The 23,721-nt window shown below is 37.6% G+C and overlaps 1 protein-coding gene across 1 annotated transcript in view; it reads left to right on the top strand.

The window, feature by feature from the left end:
- Positions 1-23,466, top strand: part of SMARCA2 (SWI/SNF related, matrix associated, actin dependent regulator of chromatin, subfamily a, member 2) — a 240,963-nt gene extending 217,497 nt beyond the window's left edge. The window contains 5 exon segments of the mRNA XM_049774259.1: positions 5,394-5,499; positions 6,768-6,869; positions 11,817-11,949; positions 20,566-20,708; positions 22,527-23,466. Coding sequence (XP_049630216.1) covers positions 5,394-5,499; positions 6,768-6,869; positions 11,817-11,949; positions 20,566-20,708; positions 22,527-22,562 — 520 coding nt within the window. The 3' untranslated portion in view covers positions 22,563-23,466.
- The last annotated feature ends 255 nt before the right edge of the window (positions 23,467-23,721 follow it).

Raw genomic sequence — 23,721 nt, 5'->3', positions numbered from 1 at the left:
TTTATTCAAAAATATTTTTTTCTTTTGGACTGTACACAGCAGTGCTCATGGGTTACTCTTGGCTTTGAGCTTAAGGATTATTCCAGGTCATTCCAGGGAGTATATGCAGTGCTGGGAATTGAACTCAGGTCAACCATGTGTAAAGCAAGCTCCCTAATTAGTATAGTATCTTTCTAGCATCCTCTGTGCCCATTTTGTAAATCAAATTTTTAGTGTTTTCCCTATATTAATTTATTTATTCAATTATTTGGAAGCTATAACCTCTAAGTTTTCTATAAAATTCAACGTCAAGTGCATGTCATCATTTTTTACAGGATGAAGATAGTCACATTTCTATTTTCTATTAAATAAAATAAGAACTGTCCCAACTTATTCTTAGATATAGTCATTAGAAAATCCTATCAACAGTTCAGTATAGGCAGGTGAAAAATTATAAAGCAAAGTAAAATAACCTAAACACCTCTCACTCAGTATATATATATATATATATATATATATATATATTATATGTGTGTATATATATATAATATATACATACATACATATATATACAGACTTGGGGGACTCTATAGGATTCCACGAATCAAACTCAGGTAGGCCACATGCAAAAAATTCCCTAACTCTTGTAATCACTCAGGTCCCATAGGAAGAGGATTTTAAAAGTCCTTCTATCCTACTGTGATCAATGAAAGGTCTGTTCAACCACTGCAACAGATCATAGCCTTATTGATTTGGGCTTGTTGGAAGAAAAAAAAAAAGACATGAATGGCAAGCTTTTTTAAAAAAAATTTTTGGGGGGATGACCACACCCTGTGGTGCTTAGGGGTTTCTTCTGGATTGTGCTTAGAAATCACTCCTGGCAGGCTCAGGAAACCATATAGAATGCTGGGGAGTTCCCTATGTGCTATGCTATCATTCTGGCCCTGAATACCAAGATTTCTAGAAGAGTATATTTTCTAGTTATCATTTTAGACTTCATAGCATCACAGCATTAGGGTGTTTGCCTTGCATGTGGCCAACCAGGACAGATGCAGGTTCGATTCCTGGCATGCCATATGGTGTTTGAGTTTGCCAGGAGTGATTTCTGAGCTCAGAGTCAGGAGTAACCCTTGGGTGCCACTGGATGTGGCCCAAGCAACAGCCCCCCCCCAAGGTTAAAGCAGACACTTACATAATGTTTATTATGTATGCAGTCACCATTTTATTTTTCTGGTTTACTTTTGATGTGGGACAACACCCAGCCCAGCAGTGCTCAGGGCTTAATCATGGCTCTTCACTCCTATATCCCACCTGACAGTGCTTGAAAACCATATGAAATGTGAGGGGTTGAACCTGCGTTGGCTGTGTGCAAGGCAAGTGCCCTACTTGCTGTATTTTTGCTCTGTCTCCCCACAGTGACCATTTTAGAACCATTGATGCAGGAAATAATGTCATTTGCTTTGTGTTGGTAAAGAGAGAAAAATTCAAACCCAAAGAAAGCAAAGGATTTTTTTTTTAATTTGCGGGCCATTCCCTGCAATACTCAGGGATTGTTCCTGACTCTGCACTCAGGAATCACTTTTGACAATGCTTAAGGATCATGTGGAATGCCAGGAATTGAACTCCGGTTGGTCATGTACTATCAGCTCCCAGCAAAATATACTTTTAAGTGTGTGCTTGTGTATATGTATTTAAGATTGCAAACTACCATTTACACAATGGTGCCATATGAATTTTTCTGTATGACACATGACTCTGTGTCTCCTTTTGCAAAAGAAATGTGCACAACATGTGTGTAGTCTTTTAATGTAGTGTGTTAGTATTTTGTTAGTATTTTTGTTAGTATTTAGGTGTATTTATTAGTATTAGTATTAGTATTTATTCCCTATGCTAGATCTTTCTATGAAGAGTATCATGATCAGGAGTGGAATTCTCCTCCATGCCCTTTTTTGGGAGTGGGGGTGGGAGGGAGCTGTCCTGAAGTAGTAGGTACAGTTCTAGGTCACATTTTATACCAAAGCCTTAAATTTTGTAAAATGATGTCATGGAAAATACTTTGGGAGTAACATAAGCATTTGAATAAAAAAATAACACCTTCTGCAAACCACATTCAGTTAATCTATTGTTATTTGCTTCAAAAACAAAACAAACAAAATTCAGCACTGGAAAAGCAAGCATTTAAAAGGTATATTTAAAGGCTTTTATTTTTCAGATTGTTTCAGAAAGAAATACTATGATAAATATATATGCATATATTTTTGCACACAGAAATTGCTCCTGACAGGCTCAGGGGACCGACCATATAGGATGCTGTGACTCGAACCTTGTCTATTCAAGTCGACTGCATGCAAGGCAAACGCTTTATCACTGTGTTATCACTCAGGCCCCCTCTCCTTTTCTTTTTTTATTTTTTCTTTTGTTTTTTGGGTCATACCCAGTAGTGCTCCATAGGTTAGGAAGGTTACTCCTGGCTCTATGCTCAGAAATCACTTCTGGCAGGCTCGGGGACTATATGAGATGCTGGGATTCAAACCATCATTGTTCTGCATGCAAGGCAAATGCTCTACCTCCATGCTATCTCTATGGCCCCACTCTCCTTTTATTTTCAATGGAGTATGGACCCTTGCCATTTTTGAAGAGGGGGCAGGGGAGAAATATTTCTATGTAAGGACCACCTTGTCAATAAAAGGTATTAGACCTGGATACTTGGAGATTGTGGTATACAAGTGGGCTACACATAGAGATCCAGTTCTGGTGAGAGTCAGGGCAGCAATACAATTTGGTTTGCAGAAATTGACCAAGGATGACAAATGTATGGATGATAATAGTTACAATCTAGCCACAAGACTATATTACTGTTTTGTATGTTTGTTTTTGTTTTGGTGTCACACCCTGCACTGCTCATGGATTTCTTGACTCTATGCGCCATAATCACTCCTGGTGGTGTTCAGGGAACCTTATGGGATGCCAGGGATTGAACCCAGATCTGTCACATGCAAGGCAAAATAATCCTACCTGCTGTACTATCACTGGCCCTGAATCTACTGTTCTTAGAAGAAGAGGCAGTGGAATAAGGAGTATCCATCCTTTTCAAATCAGCAGCACTTTGTCTCATTTTATAGTATTGGCTCAGAGTCTTAGAGCATTTAGTTCTCTTCTGCTTGGTGAGAACAGATTACTCTAGGCTGCCTCCTTATAGGGTTAGGGTTTCTTCATCTTGACCGAGCCAAAGACATCAGGCCAAGATTGTTTGAGCCATTTTGCACCCTGTCAGAAAAAGCCTCATCACAACTCAGTGAGAAAATTTATAATCACATCAGTTGGAGTTAAGCGTGTGTCCATCCCAGGTGTACAAAGCTGGTAACCCATCCATAGAAAAGTGACACCATCTGTTGGCAATGTGGAAAATGACACCAGGAAGATGTCATTGAGGGCCCGGTGTTAATTCCCAGATTGCAAAGAGGTCTGACTTGTGGATTGCTACTGATTGATTATAAGGAATGCTAATTCAAAAGAAGTCCCTGAGAAATTGAAAAATGAATGTAAATTTTGCTGATTACCCTTCAAGTATTCTTTTTCAAATAGGTAAAATGTTTGCATATATAAATCTCAGAGCGGTAGAAAGAGAATAGGCCTGAAATTGTGGCCCCATTTTGAAGGTGATAATAAATAACATGGTTTTTGTCATCAGCTCTGTGGAATAATTTATGGAGTTACAAATGCATTCCTCAAACTGCAGGGGAGGGGGGGAGTAAATGATGAGGGCATGAGACCATCTTATTTTCTGCCACAATAATCTAAGAATTCAATCCCTTATTAAACTTAAGTCTTTTTATGCCTCTTATAATCACCCCTGATTTTGGTATTCATGAGACCCATATATGCATTAAAAAATAAAACAAAATACCGACCCAGTATAATAGAAAAACTCGCCCAGCCCTTTGAGAGAGAATTTTCAGTTAATTTATGCAGCCCCCTTTGCACTTCAGCATTTTCCCCACTGGTTGCTAGGCAACCATTTGAGTTACTGCGCATGCCTTTTTATGATAACTGTCATTATGATTATTTTTTAATTATACAACTGGGACTATGGATTAAAACAGCATATTGTCACTCATTCTTTACTGCTGCTTCTAGCATTCTTGCATACTCCTAGAACCACCTTCTGAAATTTGCATGGCACTTATTTATTGGCATTTAAAAAAATATTTCTGGCTTCACAAAGGAAAAAATGGCATAGAAGGGAAGTGAGATTGTGTGTGTGTGTGCATGCATATGTGAGTGTAAAAAATGACTATACCATGCCTCATGAGCTGTTATTGATTTGGGTGGTCAAATCAGATATTAGAAGCTAAAACCTAAATTATGAATATCTTTGTCCCTTTCACCATGTCTGCTTCTAAGATTGTGATGTTAGAAGCTTTTTGCTCCATTCCCTTTTTTTTTTAGATTAAGAAATTTCAGCATACATTACTATTAAATAAACAATGCTGCTGTGAGTTTAGGGGGAGAGCACAGCATTTAGCCCAGAAGTATGAAATATTTGACCTTAAGTAGGTCTTTTTTTTTTTTTTATTCTAAATTGCTATATGCGAACACACTAAAGCAGTTTCAGGAAAATAAAGCAGGATAAAATGGGGGGAGCAGCATTCCTTTGGCAAATTATAAAGGTATGTGTGGTTTATGGTGTATTGAATATTATGAAAGGAAAGGAATGAGACCACAAAAAGATCAATAGCCACTAGGTCCATACAAAAAGCACTTGCTTTAGATTTTCAGAGTATATTCTGAATATTATTTTTATCAATATAAACTGAGGAGAAAGGAATCTAGACAGTCTTTGTGTGTGGATTTTTTTGGTGTGTGTGTAAATTTTATCTTTTGTTTTATTTTTTATTGTTGGTTTGGTCTGTTTTGGTTCAGTTTGGTTTTTGGACCACACCCACTCATCCTAGCTCTTCCCAGAGATCACTCCTGGTAGGCCATGAAAATCATGTAGGGATTTGGGGCTCAAACCCAAGTCTTCTATGTGCAAGCACCCTACCTGTTGTACTGTCATTCTAGTCCCTAGAAGTAAGTCGTGTATGTTTTTATTTTACCATTTTGATTAATATTCATTTGGAAAATGAACATTAGTTGACTGGGCTATTTTAAGTATTTTTAGCCAAATAAAAATAGAAGTTGATTCTGAAAGTCACAGTGGCCATTCACATCATGTGTGTGACAAAAGTGTCAACTTATCTCTAGAAGAGTCATAGGGTTTTCCTTGACTTAAGGGGCACCATGTCTGGAAGATGTAATGAGATTTCTTGATGAGCTGCTCTGGAATGAAACCAAGCCTGTCCTCAGTAATACATGGTCTGTTATGTCTGTTTTTTTTTTTTTTTTTTTTTTTTTTTTGTCTCAACCTGCAGTTCAGGGCGACAGCTCAGTGAAGTCTTCATTCAGTTACCTTCGAGGAAAGAATTACCAGAATATTATGAATTAATTAGGAAGCCAGTGGATTTCAAAAAAATAAAGGTAAGGGTGTTACTACTGCTGCTGCTGCTACTACTACTACTATTACTATTTGTTTGTTCGGTTTTGTATTTATTTTGTTTTGGGACCATTCATGGTGCTCAAGGCTTACTCTTGGCTCTGCCTTCAGGAGTGTTCCTGGTGGAGCTCTGGGATCTTGTGTGTGTGTGTGTGTGTGTGTGTGTGTGTGTGTGTGTGTGTGTGTGTGTGTGTATGGCAGGGTAAAGGAGGATAGTGGAAAACACTGGGAATTGAACCTAGGTTGAATATGTGCAAAGCAAGTGCCCTATTGGGGCATTATCTTTCCAACCCTCAGATGTTTTACTTTTTAAACATATATTCTCAGATTAGTTGAAATATGTGTAATTATCACTTGGCAGGGTTATCCATCCTGTTTGCCCCCCCACCTACTGACCTCTAGGGGCCACCATCAGTTGGGATGTGCTGTGCCTTTATATATATGTTAATCTTGATGCTTTAAACTCAGATTTTTGTTGCATTTAAGTGGAAACATTTTATTTTTGTTTGTTTGTTTGTTTTTTGACCCATACCCGGTGACCCTCAGGGGTTACTCCTGACTATGCACTCAGTAATTGCTCCTGTCTTGGGGGGGTCATATGGGACATCGAGGGATGGAACCCTGGTTCATCCTATGTTAGCACGTGCAAGGCAAACGCCCTGCCCATTGCACCACCGCTCTGGCCCTATTTATTTTTTTTAAATAATATTTTTATTTAAATACCATTATTATAAACATGATTTTAGTTGGGTTTCAGTCATAATAAAAGAACACCCCCTTCACCAGTGAAACATTCCCATCACCAATGCCCGAGTCTCCTTCTATTAGAGACAGTATTTCTACTTCCCTCACTCATTGACATTATTGAGATAGTTCTCAGTGTAGTTATTTCTCTAATTGCTCTCACCACTCTGTGGTGAGCTTCATATTGTGAGAAGGTCCTTCCGGCCCTCATCTCTGGGAATTATTTAAATAATGTCTTTTATTTTTTTTAAAGCCCATAGATGAGTGAGACTATTCTGTGTCTCTCTTACTCTAACTTATTTCTGAGTGAAGACATTTTAAACTCTCCATCATCTGCTCCCTCATAGGAAGGAATGCTAGTGGAGGGTTCTATCTGTGGATGGCACATGATTTTCTGATTTAGCTTACCAAAATGCCATGCAGGGCCTAATGCTGTGAAGACAGAAGGGAAAATGGGCTTTGTTAACTGAAGAGTAATTGTTGCATCTTCCTTCCCACTTCTATTTAGGAAAGAATCCGTAATCACAAGTACAGGAGCTTGGGTGACCTGGAGAAAGATGTCATGCTCCTCTGTCACAATGCCCAGACGTTCAACTTGGAGGGATCCCAGGTCTGTCTTCAGTTGTCATAAAAAAAAAAAAAAAAGAAAAAAAAAGAAATTAACCTTGAATATCTTTTTTTTTTTGTATTTTTTTTATTTAAACACCTTGATTACATACATGATTGTGTTTGGGTTTCAGTCATGTAAAGAACACCACCCATCACCAGTGCAACATTCCCATCACCAATGTCCCAAGTCTCCCTCCTCCCCACCCGACCCCCGCCTGTACTCTAAACAGGCTCTCCATTTCCCTCATACATTCTCATTATTAGGACAGTTCAAAATGTAGTTATTTCTCTAACTAAACTCATCACTCTTTGTGGTGAGCTTCCTGAGGTGAGCTGGAACTTCCAGCTCTTTTCTGTTTTGTGTCTGAAAATTATTATTGCAAGAATGCCTTTCATTTTTCTTAAAACCCATAGATGAGTGAGACAATTCTGCGTTTTTCTCTCTCTCTCTGACTTATTTCACTCAGCATAATAGATATGGGCTTTTTAGTAAAACATTACTTTCTCTCTTTTTTTTTTTTTTTTTTTTTGTTTGTTTGTTTCTTGGGCCACTCCCAGCAGTGCTCAGGAGATTACTCAGGAATCACTCCTGGTAATGCATAGACAACTATATGGGATGCTGGGGATTAAACCCGGGTAGGCTGCATGCAACAAAAATAACTTACCCGTTGTACTATCTTTCTGACCTCACATTTCATTTCTTCATGTTTCTATGTTGGCAGAAGAAATGAAAGCTAAATACCCTATTTCTCGCAGGCTGCTTTGAGACATGGCATTTTCCATTCCTGTATTCATTGCAACCTGCAAATTGAGGCTTTGGCATTTTCCTCTTTTGTACCATAACTAAGCTAACTTCCTTTAAAGGCTGGGTTTCTCATCAGAGGAGTAATTGAAGTATATCTCTTATTGTATATTTGTCAGCTAAAAGGACAATTTTTGCTTCTAATAACTATTTATGTTTGATTATATTTACCTTTGTTTTTATGATTTTTAAATATTTTTACCACGTATAAGGCATCAAAACTACTATGATTTAAAACAAAATATGTAGAAAAGAGTACCACTTGCCTCTATTTGCTTTACAAAATTGTATAAAACCAGTTGCATTTTTAATTTTATTCCCCTCCTCCACAACTGGCAATCTAAGACATTGAAGTTATTATATCAATAAGGAATAACTCACTTAATTATGCTTTAGTTCTAATCACCTTTTATAAGAACTCACTTACTTCTATCTGTATTTCTGGTATGTTGCACTCAGACACATGAAGAAGAAACAAGATAGGTAAATATGTCTTCCCACCGGTATCAGTCTGCCCTTGGAACCCTTCACCCCTTGTTCTGATTTTATGCATTGTATAAGCTTGCTAATTCCATTCACTAAATGGGAGAACATGGATACCTTAAGATGTTCAAAACAGTAGGTTTTGAAACTATGTTCTGAATAACTTCCAAGAAATTTTAAATAGAAAATGAAGACTTATAGAGTAATTAAAGAGTCTACAAAAGGTTTTTGAGTATGACCATTAATAATATTTGGATAGATTTGGTTGACACTTATTATGATAGGTACATAGGCCCTTTCTAGCCCCATAACCTCCCTGTCTGCCTCTTCATTGTGTAAAACCAACAATGTGATAAATGAACTCTAGAATGTCTAGTTCATCATAGATATTTCATTATTTAGTTAAGGAGACTAAAAATATTTACAATTGGATTAATAAAAATTTATATTTTTCTAAATAGTTTCTTATCCTGTCTACCTACTGCCATCAAACTTTGAGACTCTGTGCACTATTAACTTCTAGAGTGAACTTAGTCTTCATAGGTTGCTTATTAAAGCTCTTTCTCTTAACTCTTAGCTTCATCTTTTGCTGCTTCTCAACCTAAGCAATTCATAATCTTATCAAACTGGTCCCTTGCTTCTGTCGATATGCACAGGGTTGAAAGAAATAAGGCGAAGTGGATGGGAGAAGAGTGCTCAGTGTTCTGGATCAAATAAATGTTTTCGGATGCAGGAGGTCCTGAGTCCCTGAGCACTGTTAGGATTGACCTTTGAGTAAAAAGCTGTGATTAGTCTCTTGTAGGTGGTCTTTGGGCATTATCCAAAGTCTACCCCACCCTGTAAAGAAAAATGAAGGAAAACAGAGAGCACCTGTATACTTTTATATCATCACATAATAATGACAGTCTGGTTGGCCCAGTCTATGAACTAGGGCAGGGGTGGCGAACACATGGCTCCCGGCCAAAATGAATGCAGCTCTTTGCCTCTTATCATCATTTTGTATACTGTGCCTCTTTGCCAAGTTTGGATTTTGTTCTGCTGCTTCTGAGGAGGGACCTCTGAGGAGAGATCTCCAAGCGCGGAGTCCTGCCTCCAGGCTGTGTCCACCTATCTCCTATCCCTCGGAAACAACAGCACGGGCCAGCGAGCGGGGGACCCCTGTGTCACATGTTGTGGCACATTTTGCCATTAGTTCTTAGTGTGGAGGATGCAGCACACCCTCACCATCACTGCAGGGTTTTTACCCTCACTCAAAATGGCAAAATGCAATATGTGTTTAATAGATTATTGTTAAAATTATATGCTTTGTGTGAGTGTTTGTTTTGGCAGGTCACTTTGTGGTGTGGCTCTCTCTCACAGTTTAAAATTTTGGCTATTCGTGTCGAACTTGTTCACCACCCCTGAACTAGGGTTTTATCACAATCCCTGATGGATTTTTTTTCCTCTTGCCTCTTTTGTTTCCCCCCCCCTCACTCCTCCTTCTTTAAAAGACCTTCTTCTTTTGTATCCCTGCTGAAATTCTCCTTAGGTTTAACATTAAGCTCAAATCTAATATATTATGCACATTCTACTCTAATTGGCCCTCTTCCAGGCTTCTCTCTTTTGTTTTCTTGTTATCTATTGGTTGGTGCAGACCACAAGTTACCCAATCCCTCTCATCCTTCCTTCTTACAGTTTGGGGGTCTCATCTGGTACTGGAGGACATTGCAATGCCAGAGATCAAATATAAAGCTCTTGCAAAGCTTGTGCTCTGATTTTTTTAAAGCCCTCTCCTCTGCTCCCACTCCTTTGAATGTGTGACTTATATTCCAACAATAACAAAAAGAAATACACTATGAGAGAGCATACCTATGTTGTTTTCTCTTAATAAATAATCTTGGTGAGACATGTAAATTTGATCATTTGACATTTTGTCACATTATCATACAACCAATCTTTAGAATAGCTGCCAGCTTCGCCTCCCACTGGGTCTAAATAATCACCTTTCTTTGTTTATGTTTTTGGACCACGCTCCACACCCAGCAGTGCTGGGGTTTACTCCTGGCTCTGCAATCAGAAATCACCCCTGACAGGCTGGGGGACTATACGGGAATGCCTGGGATGAATGGGGTTTGTCCTGGGTTAGCAGTGTATAAGGCAGATGCTCTACCTGCTGCTGTGCTATTGCTCTGGCTCCTATTTCTTTCTGTGAACCTGACAATTTTAGATATCTAAAACTATCTTAGATATTTTAGAGAGATAAATTTAGCCATGTAAATATATCATGCAGAACTTGCCTTTCTGTGACTGATTTAACTACTTAACACTGAGCATAATGTCCTCAAGGTTTTCTATGTATTACCATGTCGACAGGATTTTCTTCCTGCTGAAAACTAAATAACTGCTCATTATGTGCCTACAATTCGTTGTTTATCCCTCAGAGGACTTTGAGTTGCTCTTCCTCTTGGCTATGATGAACAAGAACTCTACTGCTAAGAACATGGATGTGCAAATATCTCTTTAGATTTTCTGTTTGTTTGTTTATGGGCCATACCCAAGTGTACTTAGGGCTTACTCTTAGCTCTTCACTTAGGAATTGCTTCTGGCAATACTGGGCATGATATTGGCTTCCAGGGATTGAATCTAGGTTAACTGTGTGCAAGACAAACTCCCTCCCCGCTTTCTTCTGTACTTTCTTCAATCCCAACACCCTCTTTTTTTTTGGTTTTGGTTTTGGGGCCACACCCCATGTCACTCAGGGATAACTCCTGGCTATGCACTCAGAAATCACTCCTGGCTTGGGGGATACCGGAGGGACACTGAAGGATTGAACCGTGGTCCATCCTGGGTCAGCTGCTTGCAAGGCAAACGCCCTATCGCTGTGCTATTGATCTGGCCCCCCAACACCCTCTTTTGATCCTTTTTGGGTATATACCTTGAAATGGAATTGCTTGATCATATGATACTTCCGATTCTAATTTTTTTTTGATGTTTTTGAGGTAAAGAACTATTTTTTACCTTTCTCAGCACCTACACAGAGCTCTAGGTGCTCAAGTATGTGTACACGCTAACAATAAAGTATTGATTGGATGAATGTTGAGTAGAACCAATAAATCAACTCAGTAATAACTTTATTTTTCTTAGGGAAAGTGATTTTAAAAGAAAGTACACTTTACTGCAGTATTGCAATTCAAATAAGAAATGTAGTTTTGAGTCCGAAGCGATAGCACAGCTGTAAAGCATTTACCTTGCAGTTCAGACCTCAGTTCGAATACTGGCATCCCATATGCCTGAGTGCAGAGCGAGGAGTAACTCCTGAGCACCACCGGGTATGACCCAAAAACCACCCCCCCCAAAAAAAAAGAAATGTGGTTTTGTAGGTACTTTTATTTGTTGCACAAGAAAATTAAAGTATAGCTTATAAAAGTCAACTTTTCTCTCCCCATTGCACATGAATTTGAAAATTATTTCAACTGCGTCTAGATATTTTCTGAAAAGATATATATTAATACTTTGTATTTTCCTCTGGGTTTTCCTATAGTTATAAAAGCTAACACTGCTGCTTTTACTAAAATGTGTGTGAAGTCAAGTCAGTGTTTAGCGTGAGGAAGAGAAGCAGCAAAGAAGCGTTCTGCGATAACATCTAGTTGTCAGTTTTTAACAGATTCTACCTGGCCTCTTTAGATATATGAAGACTCCATTGTCCTGCAGTCAGTGTTTAAGAGTGCTCGGCAGAAAATTGCCAAAGAAGAAGAGAGTGAAGACGAAACCAATGAGGAAGAGGAGGAGGAAGATGAAGAGGAGTCTGAGTCTGAGGGTATGCTTGAGCTTGTTCTTTAATATCTGGATCTCAATTCTGGGTCTATCTGTGTCTGTGCTTGGTAGCCAACCTGAAGCTGTGTGTTTGCCCCAAGACAGTTCAGTTCCTTCTCTGTAAAAATTGAGGAGGTAAGGGGCCAGAGTGGTAGCGCAAGCCATAAGGCGTCTGCCTTGCATGTGGTAACCTAGGATGGACCACGGTTCGATCCCCTGGCATCCCATATGTCCCCCAAGCCAGGAGCGCATAGCCAGGAGTAACCCCTGAGTATCCCTGGGTGTGACCCAAAATCCAAAAACCAAAAAAAAAAAAAAAAAAAAGAGCTGAAAATGTCCACTAATGAGGAGTCATTTACAGAGTGTAGTGCATCAAAATCAAAAGGTCAAAGGGGGGCTCGGAGAGATAGCACAGTGGCGTTTGCCTTGCAAGCAGCCAATCCAGGACCTAAGGTGGTTGGTTCGAATCCCGGCGTCCCATATGGTCCCCCGTGCCTGCCAAGAGCTATTTCTGAGCAGACAGCCAGGAGTAACCTCTGAGCATCGCCGGGTGTGGCCCAAAAACAAAAAAAAGTCAAAGGGGATTTAAATTGTATTTTTTATTCCCTGTCTTGATCCAGTACTTAAGCTTTCCCATCTTATAAAGAAAAGACCCTAATTTTTAGTGGTATCCAGTCAGCTGTATTATAATCATATTTAGGGATGTCTTGTTATTGGACAATAAACATATCTAAATATCAGTGTTATCACATTGGGGAAAAAACATGTGGCTTAGCTATAGAAAAACTTGGATATTTTTTCCTGGACCTATGTTAGATACTAGCTCTGGAATGATATATTGTTTTGTTTTTAAATATATTTTTTATTTAAAGCATTGTTATTTACAAAGTTATTCATAGGTAAGTTCTAGACATACAATGTTTCAGCACCAATGCCACCAACAGTGTCCCCAGACTTCCTTTATCCTTTACCTCCAGTCAACCATTATAACAGGCACCTTTGTTAAAGTTTGGGTCTCATGATTTTATTGTTGTTGGCTCTGTGGTTTTGATACTTAGTTCTGTCCTTCATTATACATCATCACTGCGTCTGAGTCCCTTTTACCCCTGCCCCCCATTATTTTCACATCTGTCTTTTTCCTCTGCTCTATTTCTTTCCTTAATCTCACTATATTCTTGGAGCCAAGGACATATTGGTTTTTGGTTTGTTTTGGTTTGGGGGCCACACCTGGCAGTGCTCAGGGATTACGCCTGGCTTTGTACTCAGGAATTACTCCTGGGGACCATGTGTGATACAGGGAATTATAACAACGTTGGCCATGTGCAAGGCAAAAACTCTACCTGAGGTTCTATTGCTCTGTCATCCCCAAAAGATGACAAATTATGGCTAAGGACTTCTGTGGTCTTTGTGTAGGGAAGCCAAGCAAATTCAAATTGTGCATGTTAATAACATACATATGTATTTTATTGCTAAACTATAAATGTGTTAAATACCTTCAGAATAGTTTTTTGTTGTTGTCTATTTGGGGTCACACCCCAAAGATGCCCAGAGGATATTCTAGTTCTCAGGAATAACTCCTGGCAGAGTCAGGGGACCATATGGGATACAGGAGTTGGGTTAGCTTCATGCAAGCATGATCTTTACCCACTGTACTATCTCTCTGACTCCAGAGAGATGCAGCTTTAATACTATCTTATTATAATAATATATGATATTATAATAATATTATTGTTAATGTTTATTAATTAATAGTAATACTATTAACATATATTTTGCATGGTAATATAATTATAATGATTATAGTAATCTTAAAATAAATATAATAATATGTTTTAAAGATATAGCTTAAATATATTTAGAAAACCTGAAATAGCATTATTTTTTGTATATTAAATTTATGAGGAAAAAAGTGCAGTGCACTTAGGGCTTTTATAGCACTAACTAAATGTTGCCTTTAAAAAAAAACATAGTGGGGGCCAGAGTGATAGCACAGCAATAGAGCATTTGCCTTGCATGCAGCCGACCCAGTACAGGCCTGGGTTTGATCCCCAGCATCCCGTATGGTCCACCCAACTCTGCCACAAGCGATTTCTGAGCACAGAGCCAGGAGTAGCCCCTGAGCACCACTGGGTGTAGTCCCCAAAACAAAACAAAACTAACAAGCAAAACAGTGTAGGGGCTGGAGAGGCAGTACAGTGAATAAAGCACTTGCCATGCCTAGAGCTAACCTGGGTTTAATAAATAATATCACATATTGTCCCCCAAATCCTGTCAGGAATGATCCCTGGGCACAGAACCAAGAGCAGTCGTTGAGTATAACTGGGTATATTATGTCTTCAAAACAAATAAAAATTAAAATCAGAATAATATTTATTTTCCATCAGTTTTGCTGTTATCACCCATCTGCTTTTTAGCACAATGGTTAACTTAAAGGGATTGATACAGCACTAATCACTGGATCTCAACCCCGTCTATGATTCAGTAGAATCATGTCCTGAAAGTCCAAATTTCTAACAAGTTCCCAGGGCTGCAGTTTCCGTAGTGGGCGGGTCCTATGCTTAAGAATTTCTGCTTTAGAAAATGAATTTTTCAGCTGTGTTGAAACTGCTACTCATTATACCCATTATTGATCAGATGCTGATCCTTTAAAAAAAACTTACATTTATGATATTGATATTTAGCATTCTGGGAAGATAGCTGAAAGGGCTGCTGCATATTCCTAGTATGCACAATTCCCAAGTTCAATCCCTACTTCTTTATTTTTTTTTCAATCCCTACTACTTTATTACAGCCCACAAGACACATCTAGTGCCCCCAAAATTGTACTGATGTCTTCCAACATTTCTGCACTCAAGCAGCTCTAGGTCTGAGTATTTAATAGTTCAAACTGTGCAGGTAACAGTAGTGCTGGAAGTGGCCTTGGTTTTCCATGAGTACTGTTTGGGAAGCCTCCCTACCTCCTCCGATGTTATTACTTTGTTCATTGTGGTTTTTCGTTTTAATAATAATTGAGCTTTTAAAATACTGCACTAGAGGGGCCAGAGCAGTGGTGTGGAGAGGTAAGGCATCTGCCTTGCTGGCGCTAACCTAGAATGGACCTCAGTTCGATCCCCCGGTGTCCCATATGGGCCCCCAAGCCAAGAGTGATTTCTGAGCGCATAGCCAGGAGTAACCCATGGGCGTCAATGGGTGTGGCCCCCAAACTACAACAATAACAACAAAAAATACTGCATTAAAATATTACTTAACTTGATTTCTGAGATTGGGGTCTTCTAAAATTTTTCAATGAAGGCAAGTATCTCTGTTTTACCAGACTCCCAGTCTTAGTGAATAACCATAATACTTCAAAGACTCAGACTGCCTTCAGAAGTCTACAGTTTTTTTCTAATTGCACTTTTCACTCTATACCTCTTCTTAAAGTAATGAATCTCAGTAATGTATGGTCTGCTGTGTAAAATCGTGTAAAATGCTTCAAAATTTTTATGTTAGATAAATTCTTAATTGTATACATAGTATAGACAACTTGATTTTAGAGAAAAAGGTTTATCTCCATTGAGAATAATATTTGCCATTGGCTTGTGGTAAATGGCCTTGATTATATTGAGAAAAGTCCCTTCCATTCCCATCTTGTTGATGTACAGACAACTTGGAAAGTAAATTTTTAGAAAGGAAAATTTGTATAGTTCCATTATCCAATATGCATTTAACATTTTGAGAAGTTAATTTGCTTTCCAGATTTTTTCTCTATTTTACTTATAAAAGTATAGCACAGTTTTGCAGTTTGATTTACTATTTATTATGTTCATTTTAACAAAGCATTACTTTTTGATAGTTCTTATTAACTTTATTAATGAACATACCAGAATGGATTTATCTTACTTTAATGTTCCCTGAACACTTTTACCCACATATTATTGCAATTATTTTCTAACATCCCAGACATAGAGTGATAACATAGAATAGTTTATATTTTTGCTAGCAGTGTACATTAGGAACTATTTCCTCATACTTAAAATAATTTTTTAGTGAGTCTGCCTTTTATTAGTTTAAACTTTTGCTATTTCATTTGGTTAATCTTTAGTTCTAATATTTTTAGCACTGATGAATAAATTTATATAATATATCTTACAGAGATATTTCCTTACTTTCATGCCAGATTTCTCATCTGTTTTTATATAGTTGTGCTCTTGTCCCATCATCAATATAATTTTTTCAATCTCTTGTGACTCCTGGCAGATTAAATTTTTATTGCTGCTATAACAAAATATCACAAACTTAGTGGCTTTAGTACAGTTTCTTTGGGCCCAAATCAAGGTGTCTGAATCCTGTCTTCCTTTACTAGTGCATTGTTCTCATGTTGTATCTCTTTTGTCTTTTCATTGTGTCTTTCGTATTTCATATTGAACTGTAATTGGCTTATAATGTTAGTTTCAGGTATACAACATAATTTTATATTTTCTTATTGTGAAACAATCACCAGTCAGTCTAGATAGTATCTATTTCAACCCATAGTGAACAATATTTTTCTTGTGGTGGCAAATCTTAAAATCTATTTCTTTGGACTGAGTAGAGAGCTGAGGAATAGCATGCATGCATGATTTGCTTGGAAAGCCCTGGATTTGGTCTCTAAGCACTACCAGAAGTGACTCCTAAGCTTTCAACCCAGGTAGACCCAAAACATCTATGGGTATGGTCCAAATTAAAAAAAAATTTTTGAGAGATAAAAAGTTAGCTTCCTTATCTCATTATATATATAATACAGTTCCTGTGTACTTCCTTGATTATTTACCTATTTCATTTATTCATTTCATCCTCCACACAGCCACATTTCTATTCTGTATCTGTAAGCTTAATTTTTGCATCTTTTTGTTTGCTTGTTTTGGGGGCCACACCAGAGGTGTTCATGGTTTACTCCTGGATCTACATTCAGGGATCATATAATTCTAATTTTTAGGATTCAATATATAAATGAGATCATGTAATATGTGTGCATTTTTTTTTCTGTTGAACTTGTTTCACCTAGCATAATGCCTTCAAGGTCCATCCATATTACTGTAAATGTTGAGATTTTTTTTTCTTTTGTATGGAGGAATAATAATTCATTTATTTATTTTTTTAAAAAATATTTTAATTACCATGAGATAGAGTTAAGATTATTGATGGCTGAGTTTTAGTTATACAATATTCCAATGCCCATCCTTTCACTACTGTGTATTTCCTGCCATCAATGTCTCCATTTTCTCTTCTGCCGTCTCCCTCCTCTCCCCGCACCCCCCCCCACAACACTGCCTCTATGGCGGAAACTTTTCTCTTAATTTTTTTCCTTTTTAGGCATCATGGTTTGTAATTCTGTTAGGGCATCATAAATATCACTTTACTTCCTTTAAGCACCCATTCTTGTCCAGAGTGATCATTCCCAACTATCATTGTTTTTGTGGTCCCTCTCTCCTAATTGCACTTGACCTCACCCCACCCATCCCATCACACTTGGTGGTAGGTTTCTTATCACGAAGCAATTTATCATTTTTGAGTATTGTACTTATACATTTTTATATCTCCCAAATGAATGTGATCATTCCATATCTGTCCTTCTTCCTCAGACTCATTTCATACTCTCCATGTCTACCCATGTATAAGCAAATTTCATGACTTCATTTTTTCATAATAGCTGTGTAGTATATTCCATTGTGTAGATGCGCCACCATTTCTTTATCCACTCATCTGTTCACGAGCATTTGAATTGTTTCAGATTCTGGCTATTGTGAATAGTGCTGCAATGAAATTAGGAGAATTGAGGGCTTTTCTGCAGTGTTTTTGTGCCCTGAGGGTATATTCTCTGGAGCAGTACTGCTGGATCATATAGAAGTTCATTTTTTTAATTGTATTTATTTTTGAGAATTGTCTATATTGCTTTCCAAACCAGTCGAGATTCCCACAAGCAGTGAGAGTCTATTTCTCCCCACATCTGAGCCAGCACTGATTGTTCTTATTCTTTTTGATGTGTGCTAGTCTCCGCCATCTGTTTTTATTATTTGTTTTCATTCTTCCCCTAGTAGACATTTAGGTGGTTTCCACATCTTGATTCTTATAATGCTGTTTGTTGATATAATAAAGTATTTTTTTCATGTATGTCCATCAGAGATACTGGCATAAATTTCTTTCTTTCTTTCTTTCTTTCTTTCTTTCTTTCTTTCTTTCTTTCTTTCTTTCTTTCTTTCTTTCTTTCTTTCTTTCTTTCTTTCTTTCTTTCTTTCTTTCTTTCTCTCTTTCTCTCTTTCTCTCTTTCTCTCTCTCTCTTTCTCTCTTTCTCTCTTTCTTTCTTTCTTTCTTTCTTTCTTTCTTTCTTTCTTTCTTTCTTTCTTTCTTTCTTTCTTTCTTTCTCTCTTTCTCTCTTTCTCTCTCTCTTTCGCTCTTTCTCTTTCTTTCTTTCTTCCTTTCTTTTTTTTCTTTTTTTTTTTTGCATCTTATTGCATTGGTTTTGGGTAACAGCATAAATTCTGACCATGTAAAATGAGATTGGACACATTTTCTCCTCCTATATTTATGGTGAAAACTCATTAAATTTTTTTCTAATGCTGATAGAATTTCTCTGTGAAACCATCTGGCTCTAGATTTTTATTTGTTGGGACAATACTTGATTACTAATTCAGACTAGTTTATATTTTCTACTTCATGATTCAGTCTTGTTTTTCTTTTAATATAAATCTTTATTTAAGCATCATGATTATAAGCATGTATGTAGTTGGGTTTTAGTTATAAACAGAATACTCCCCTTTTCTTCTATATTAGTGTAGTTGGATTTTAGTTATAAACAGAATACTCCCCTTTTCTTCTATATTAGTAAACTATTCTTTCTCTTATGATCCTTTCTATTTCTATGTCATCAGTTTGGATTTTTTGGTTTGGAGATTTGAAAGTTGTTTTTGTTGTTGTTTACTGTAGTTGGGTTTTTTGTTCTTGTTGTTGTTGGTTTTTCTTTGTTTTGTTTTGTTTTTGTTTTTGTTTTTTTGGTTTTGAGCCACACTTAGTGGTGCTCAGAGGCTACTCCCAGTTGACAGTGGTGCTCTAAGAACCTGACTGTGCCAGGCATCAAACCCAGTTCCTTTTACAGGCCACATAATACAGTGGATAGTGTGCTTGCCTTGCATGCAGCTGACTTGGGCTCAATCCCCAACATCATATATGGTATTTTTACCTTTGCATGAATAACTTACAGGAGTTATACCTAACCACAGAGCTAGGAGTAAACCCTGAGCACAAGAGTAAGCCCTGATCACTGCTGGTGTGACCAAAAATAAAAACATGAAAAAAGAAAAATAAAAAACAGAACAAGTTGTTAATTATAGATGTATACTTAAAACCCTCTTTGGGATAGAATGGTGCCAATTTGAGTATGTTCTGTGTATACATTATTACATTATTTATAGTCCTCAGCATACATTGAAATATACATAGATAATTTCTTGAAACCCATAGAAAAATCAGGTACATACAAAGGGACTAGATATATTTGCAGATACAGATTTTTGTTTTTCTGGAAGTAATCAGAGGGAAAAAGTAGTGGGAGAGAGATTAATGATAGGAATGAGAAACTTTTATTTTTTTCTCTAAAACTTTTAGTGAAGCAAAGTAATTTTTTATTGAAAAAATTTATTAAGAGATGGGAGACAAGAGAAAGATAGGAATAAAAGGAACATGGAATTCTCCAGTGTGGAAAACGCCAGAAGATAGAAACTTTTTACATTTCATTTTCTTTTTTTTTTCATGCTTTTCTGTATTGTTAAAAACATTATTTAACTATTTTCTGTTTAAGTATATAGATTGGAATTATCTATATAGTAAAATCATTGGCCTTTGTGAAAAGCCCTCTTTACTTTTTAATATAAAAGTTCCATTAAGCTCTCTTCCCCCAAATAGGAAAGGCAGTCTTCATAATTTAGGGATTTTTTTCCATTTATCTGTTTCTTTGTTTTTGGGTCACCCCATCAAGTGCTCAGGGATTACTCCTGGCTCTGCACTCAGGAATCACTCCTGGTATATGCTCAGGAAGATATGTGATGCTGAAGATTGAACCTGGGTTGGTTTCATGCAAGGCAAGTGCCCTGACCAATATACCACACTGTCCAACCTTATTTTATTTTGAAAGATCTCTGGCTATTAGGAATCAAAAATAGGATTTAGGGGCCGGAGAGATAGCATGGAGGTAAGGCGTTTGCCTTTCATGCAGGAGGTCATCGGTTCGAATCCCGGCATCCCATATGGTCCCCTGTGCCTGCCAGGAGCAATTTCTGAGCCTGGAGCCAGGAATAACCCCTGAGCACTGCCGGGTGTGACCCAAAAACCACAAAAAAAAAAAAAAAAAAAAAAAGAATAGGATTTAGTCCAGCTGCCCTCCATGGCATCTCATTCCTTTTTTGTTGCCTGTTCATGGTGACACTGTAATTTATCTTACACTGAGACATGTTTGCCAATGATAGGGGGTTCTGACTAGGCAGGATGACAGGCATAAGTAGAGAATGTTCTGGGTATCTGGTTTGTCATCTGTAGGTCAGCACTCTTGGCATGACCTGTGAAAAGATTCCTCGCGATTTCTCATTACTGTGTTTTGTTTTTGTTGTAGCAAAATCCGTTAAAGTGAAAATCAAGCTCAATAAGAAAGAGGAGAAAGGCCGAGATAAAGGAAAAAGCAAGAAGAGGCCAAATCGAGGAAAAGCCAAACCTGTAGTGAGTGATTTCGACAGTGATGAAGAGCAGGATGAAAATGTAAGTGGAAAATCCAGAGTGATAGCACAGTGGGTAAGGCAATTGCTTTGTAAATGGCTGCCCCAGGTTTGATTCCTGTCTTTTCATATGATTCCCCCAAGCTTGCTAGGATTGACTCCTGAGCACAGAAGTAGGAGTAAACCCACTCACAGCTGGTGGTTACAAAAAACAAGCAAACAAACAAAAACAATAGAAAAGTGTAGCTACTTTTAAATAAAGCATGAAGGTCCTTCACTGGGTCCCTCCCAGGTTTTATTCCTCCTTTTAACTGCTTCTCTTTATTACCTGTAAATGAAAGTGTATGGGTTTATGAGATTTCCTTGTTGAGAGACGTGAACTGATGAGCTGCATGACTTACAATAGTGAAGAATTGGGAATTTGTTTATTGCTTTTTAAAAATAGTCTTCAAAAAATGAAAAACTACTAAATCAAGTTTTCTTTCTTCCTTTCTTCTCACTACTTACTTACAAATGTCATTTTCTCCAGGGCCAGTTAATATTTTATATCCCTAACACCCAGCACACAGAACCTAGTATATATCAGTATATTAGATGAAAGAATGATTAGATGAAAAAAATAAGAATCAGTTTGGGGCTTGTATAAGGTGAATACAAAGGAAAGAGTAAGAAGGTGGGTATTAGGAGACCAGGACTCAGGGAGCATTTACTGAGTCATGCCTAGAAAGAAGGACCTTCCCACATAGTACCATACTTTAGTGCCTATTTCACACTATCCCTTGCAACATATTTGAGAATCAATGCTTAGTTTATGTATGTTTTTATGAAAGTAATTTGCAGAGGTTTAAAATAAATTTAATTATTTGATCCAACATACTTTTCCTGATTGTGTGAGCAGACAAAATCTTAACCACCTTTTCTTTTGAAGTGTCCTCCATGTCATTCATCTTCCTGGAGATGTTCAGGAATTATTCCTGGCTCTGCACTCAAAAATTGCTCCTGGCAGGCTCTGGGGACTATATGGGATGCTGGGAATCAAACCCAGGTCCTTTCTGGGTTGGCCACTTGTAAGGCAAATACCCTATTGCTGTGCTGTCGTTCCAGCCCCATCTTGCTTTTGTCTTTCTGGAAAGATGGTTTTCCACTTTAGTATGTGTGCTAGTCTAATTTCTTTCCTTCAACAATTTTTCCCTTTAAGTCTGATGAAAGTTGTGGAATTCTTTTCCCAGTTCACCTGTCTTTAAACCTTGACCACTAGCATTGTCTTTTACACACACACACACACACACACATACATGCACGCACGCACACACATACACACACATACACATACAGACACATATTTTTCCCCCATATCTCTTTAAAGGACTTCCCAGAAAATAGAGCTCAGATGCATTGTACTTTTCTCTTGTAAATTTTATAAATTGAGATGAAAATAGAAGCTATTAGCCACAAACTTCTCATACAAGGATATGAAAGGGAGGGGCCGGAGAGATAGCATGAAGGTAAGGCATTTGCCTTGCATACAGAAGACGGTGGTTCAAATCTCAGCATTCCATATTGTTCCCTGAGCCCGCCAGGAGAGATTTCTGAGCATAGAGCCGGCCAGGTGTGACCCCCCCCCCAAAAAAAAAATAAAGAAAGAGAGTAAAACACTGGGGTAGAGTGTGGGGATAGCTTTGGGTATTCCAGAGACTCTTAAGCCTCTTTCTTGTTTCCATCTTCTTACTGAATAAAGAGACACGGAGAGTTAACTGCTTCCTTCCAAAGTAATTTCCCCATGTTGCCCCTTCATGATTTATGATCAGACTCCTTTTCCTTGCACATAATTGATTTCATTTTCTCTTATTTTTTCTTTTAGGAACAGTCCGAAGCAAGTGGGACTGATGATGAGTGATCAGTATGGACCTGTTTTCCTTGGTAGAACTGAATTCCTTCCTCCCCTCTCTCATTTTTACCCAGTGAGTTCATTTGTCATAGGGACACTGGGTTGTTTCTTATATCATCATCATCTATAAAACTAGCTTTAGAATAGTGCTAGACAAACATATGATATCATGGTGTAAAAAAAATGCACACACACGCACAAATATTTGTAACATATTGTGACCAAATCGGCCTCAAAGATTCAAAGATTAAAGCAAGAACATTTAAAAAAGCTTTTGATGGAAAATATGTGGGTGGATAGTATATTTCTATGGGTGGGACTAATTTGGTAATGATTTGATTGTACCTGGTTTTATCACTTGTTCAAATGAGAAGATTTTTGTCTTTTTGTAGCCCTGATAACCAGGAGAAGCCATTAAAAGCCACTGGTTATTTTATTTTTCATCAGGCAATTTTCAAGGTTCTTATTTGTTCGGTATTGTTTTTTTTTACACTGTGGTACATATAAGCAACTTTAATAGGTGATAAATGTACAGTAGTTAGACTTCACCTGCATATACATTTTTCCATTTTATGCTCTGATCTGAAAAGAACTGCGTTTTGAATTGTATAAGATTTATGTCTACTGTAAACATTGCTTAATTTTATTTTTGCTCTTGATTTTAAAAAATCTTTTGTTGAAAATGCTATTGAATATTGCAATCTATAGTGTATTGGATGGCTTCTTTTGTCAACCTGATCTCCTCTGTTACCAATGTGTATCGTCTCCTTATCCCCAAAGTGTACTTAATCTTTGCTTTCTTTGCACAATGTCTTTGGTTGCAAGTCATAAGCCTGAGGCAAATAAAATTCCAGTAATTTCCAAGAATGTGGTGTTGGTGCTTTCTAATAAAGAGGTAATTTAGTTCAACAAACATTGCTTCTTGTTTTTGAGTTCTAGTGAATTGAAACCCTGGGTGCCAACATGATCATCTTTAGAAAAGAGGGGTGGGCAGTTTTTTTTTTTTCCTTTTATTTCAACACAGGACTTACAAAGTTGTTCATGACTGAGTTTCATTCTTACAGTGTACACCACCTTTCACCATGCATATTTCCTGCCTCTAATTTCCCTGTCTCCTTCCCTTTTCCCCCTCCCCTCCTCCCATTCTCTCTTAATTTTATTTCTTTTA

This window comes from Suncus etruscus, chromosome 1 (assembly GCF_024139225.1).
Source record: "Suncus etruscus isolate mSunEtr1 chromosome 1, mSunEtr1.pri.cur, whole genome shotgun sequence".
Classification (NCBI taxonomy): Eukaryota; Metazoa; Chordata; class Mammalia; order Eulipotyphla; family Soricidae; genus Suncus; species Suncus etruscus.
The sequence above is the reverse complement of the archived record's forward strand: the minus strand, read 5'-3'. Positions and strand labels throughout refer to the sequence as shown.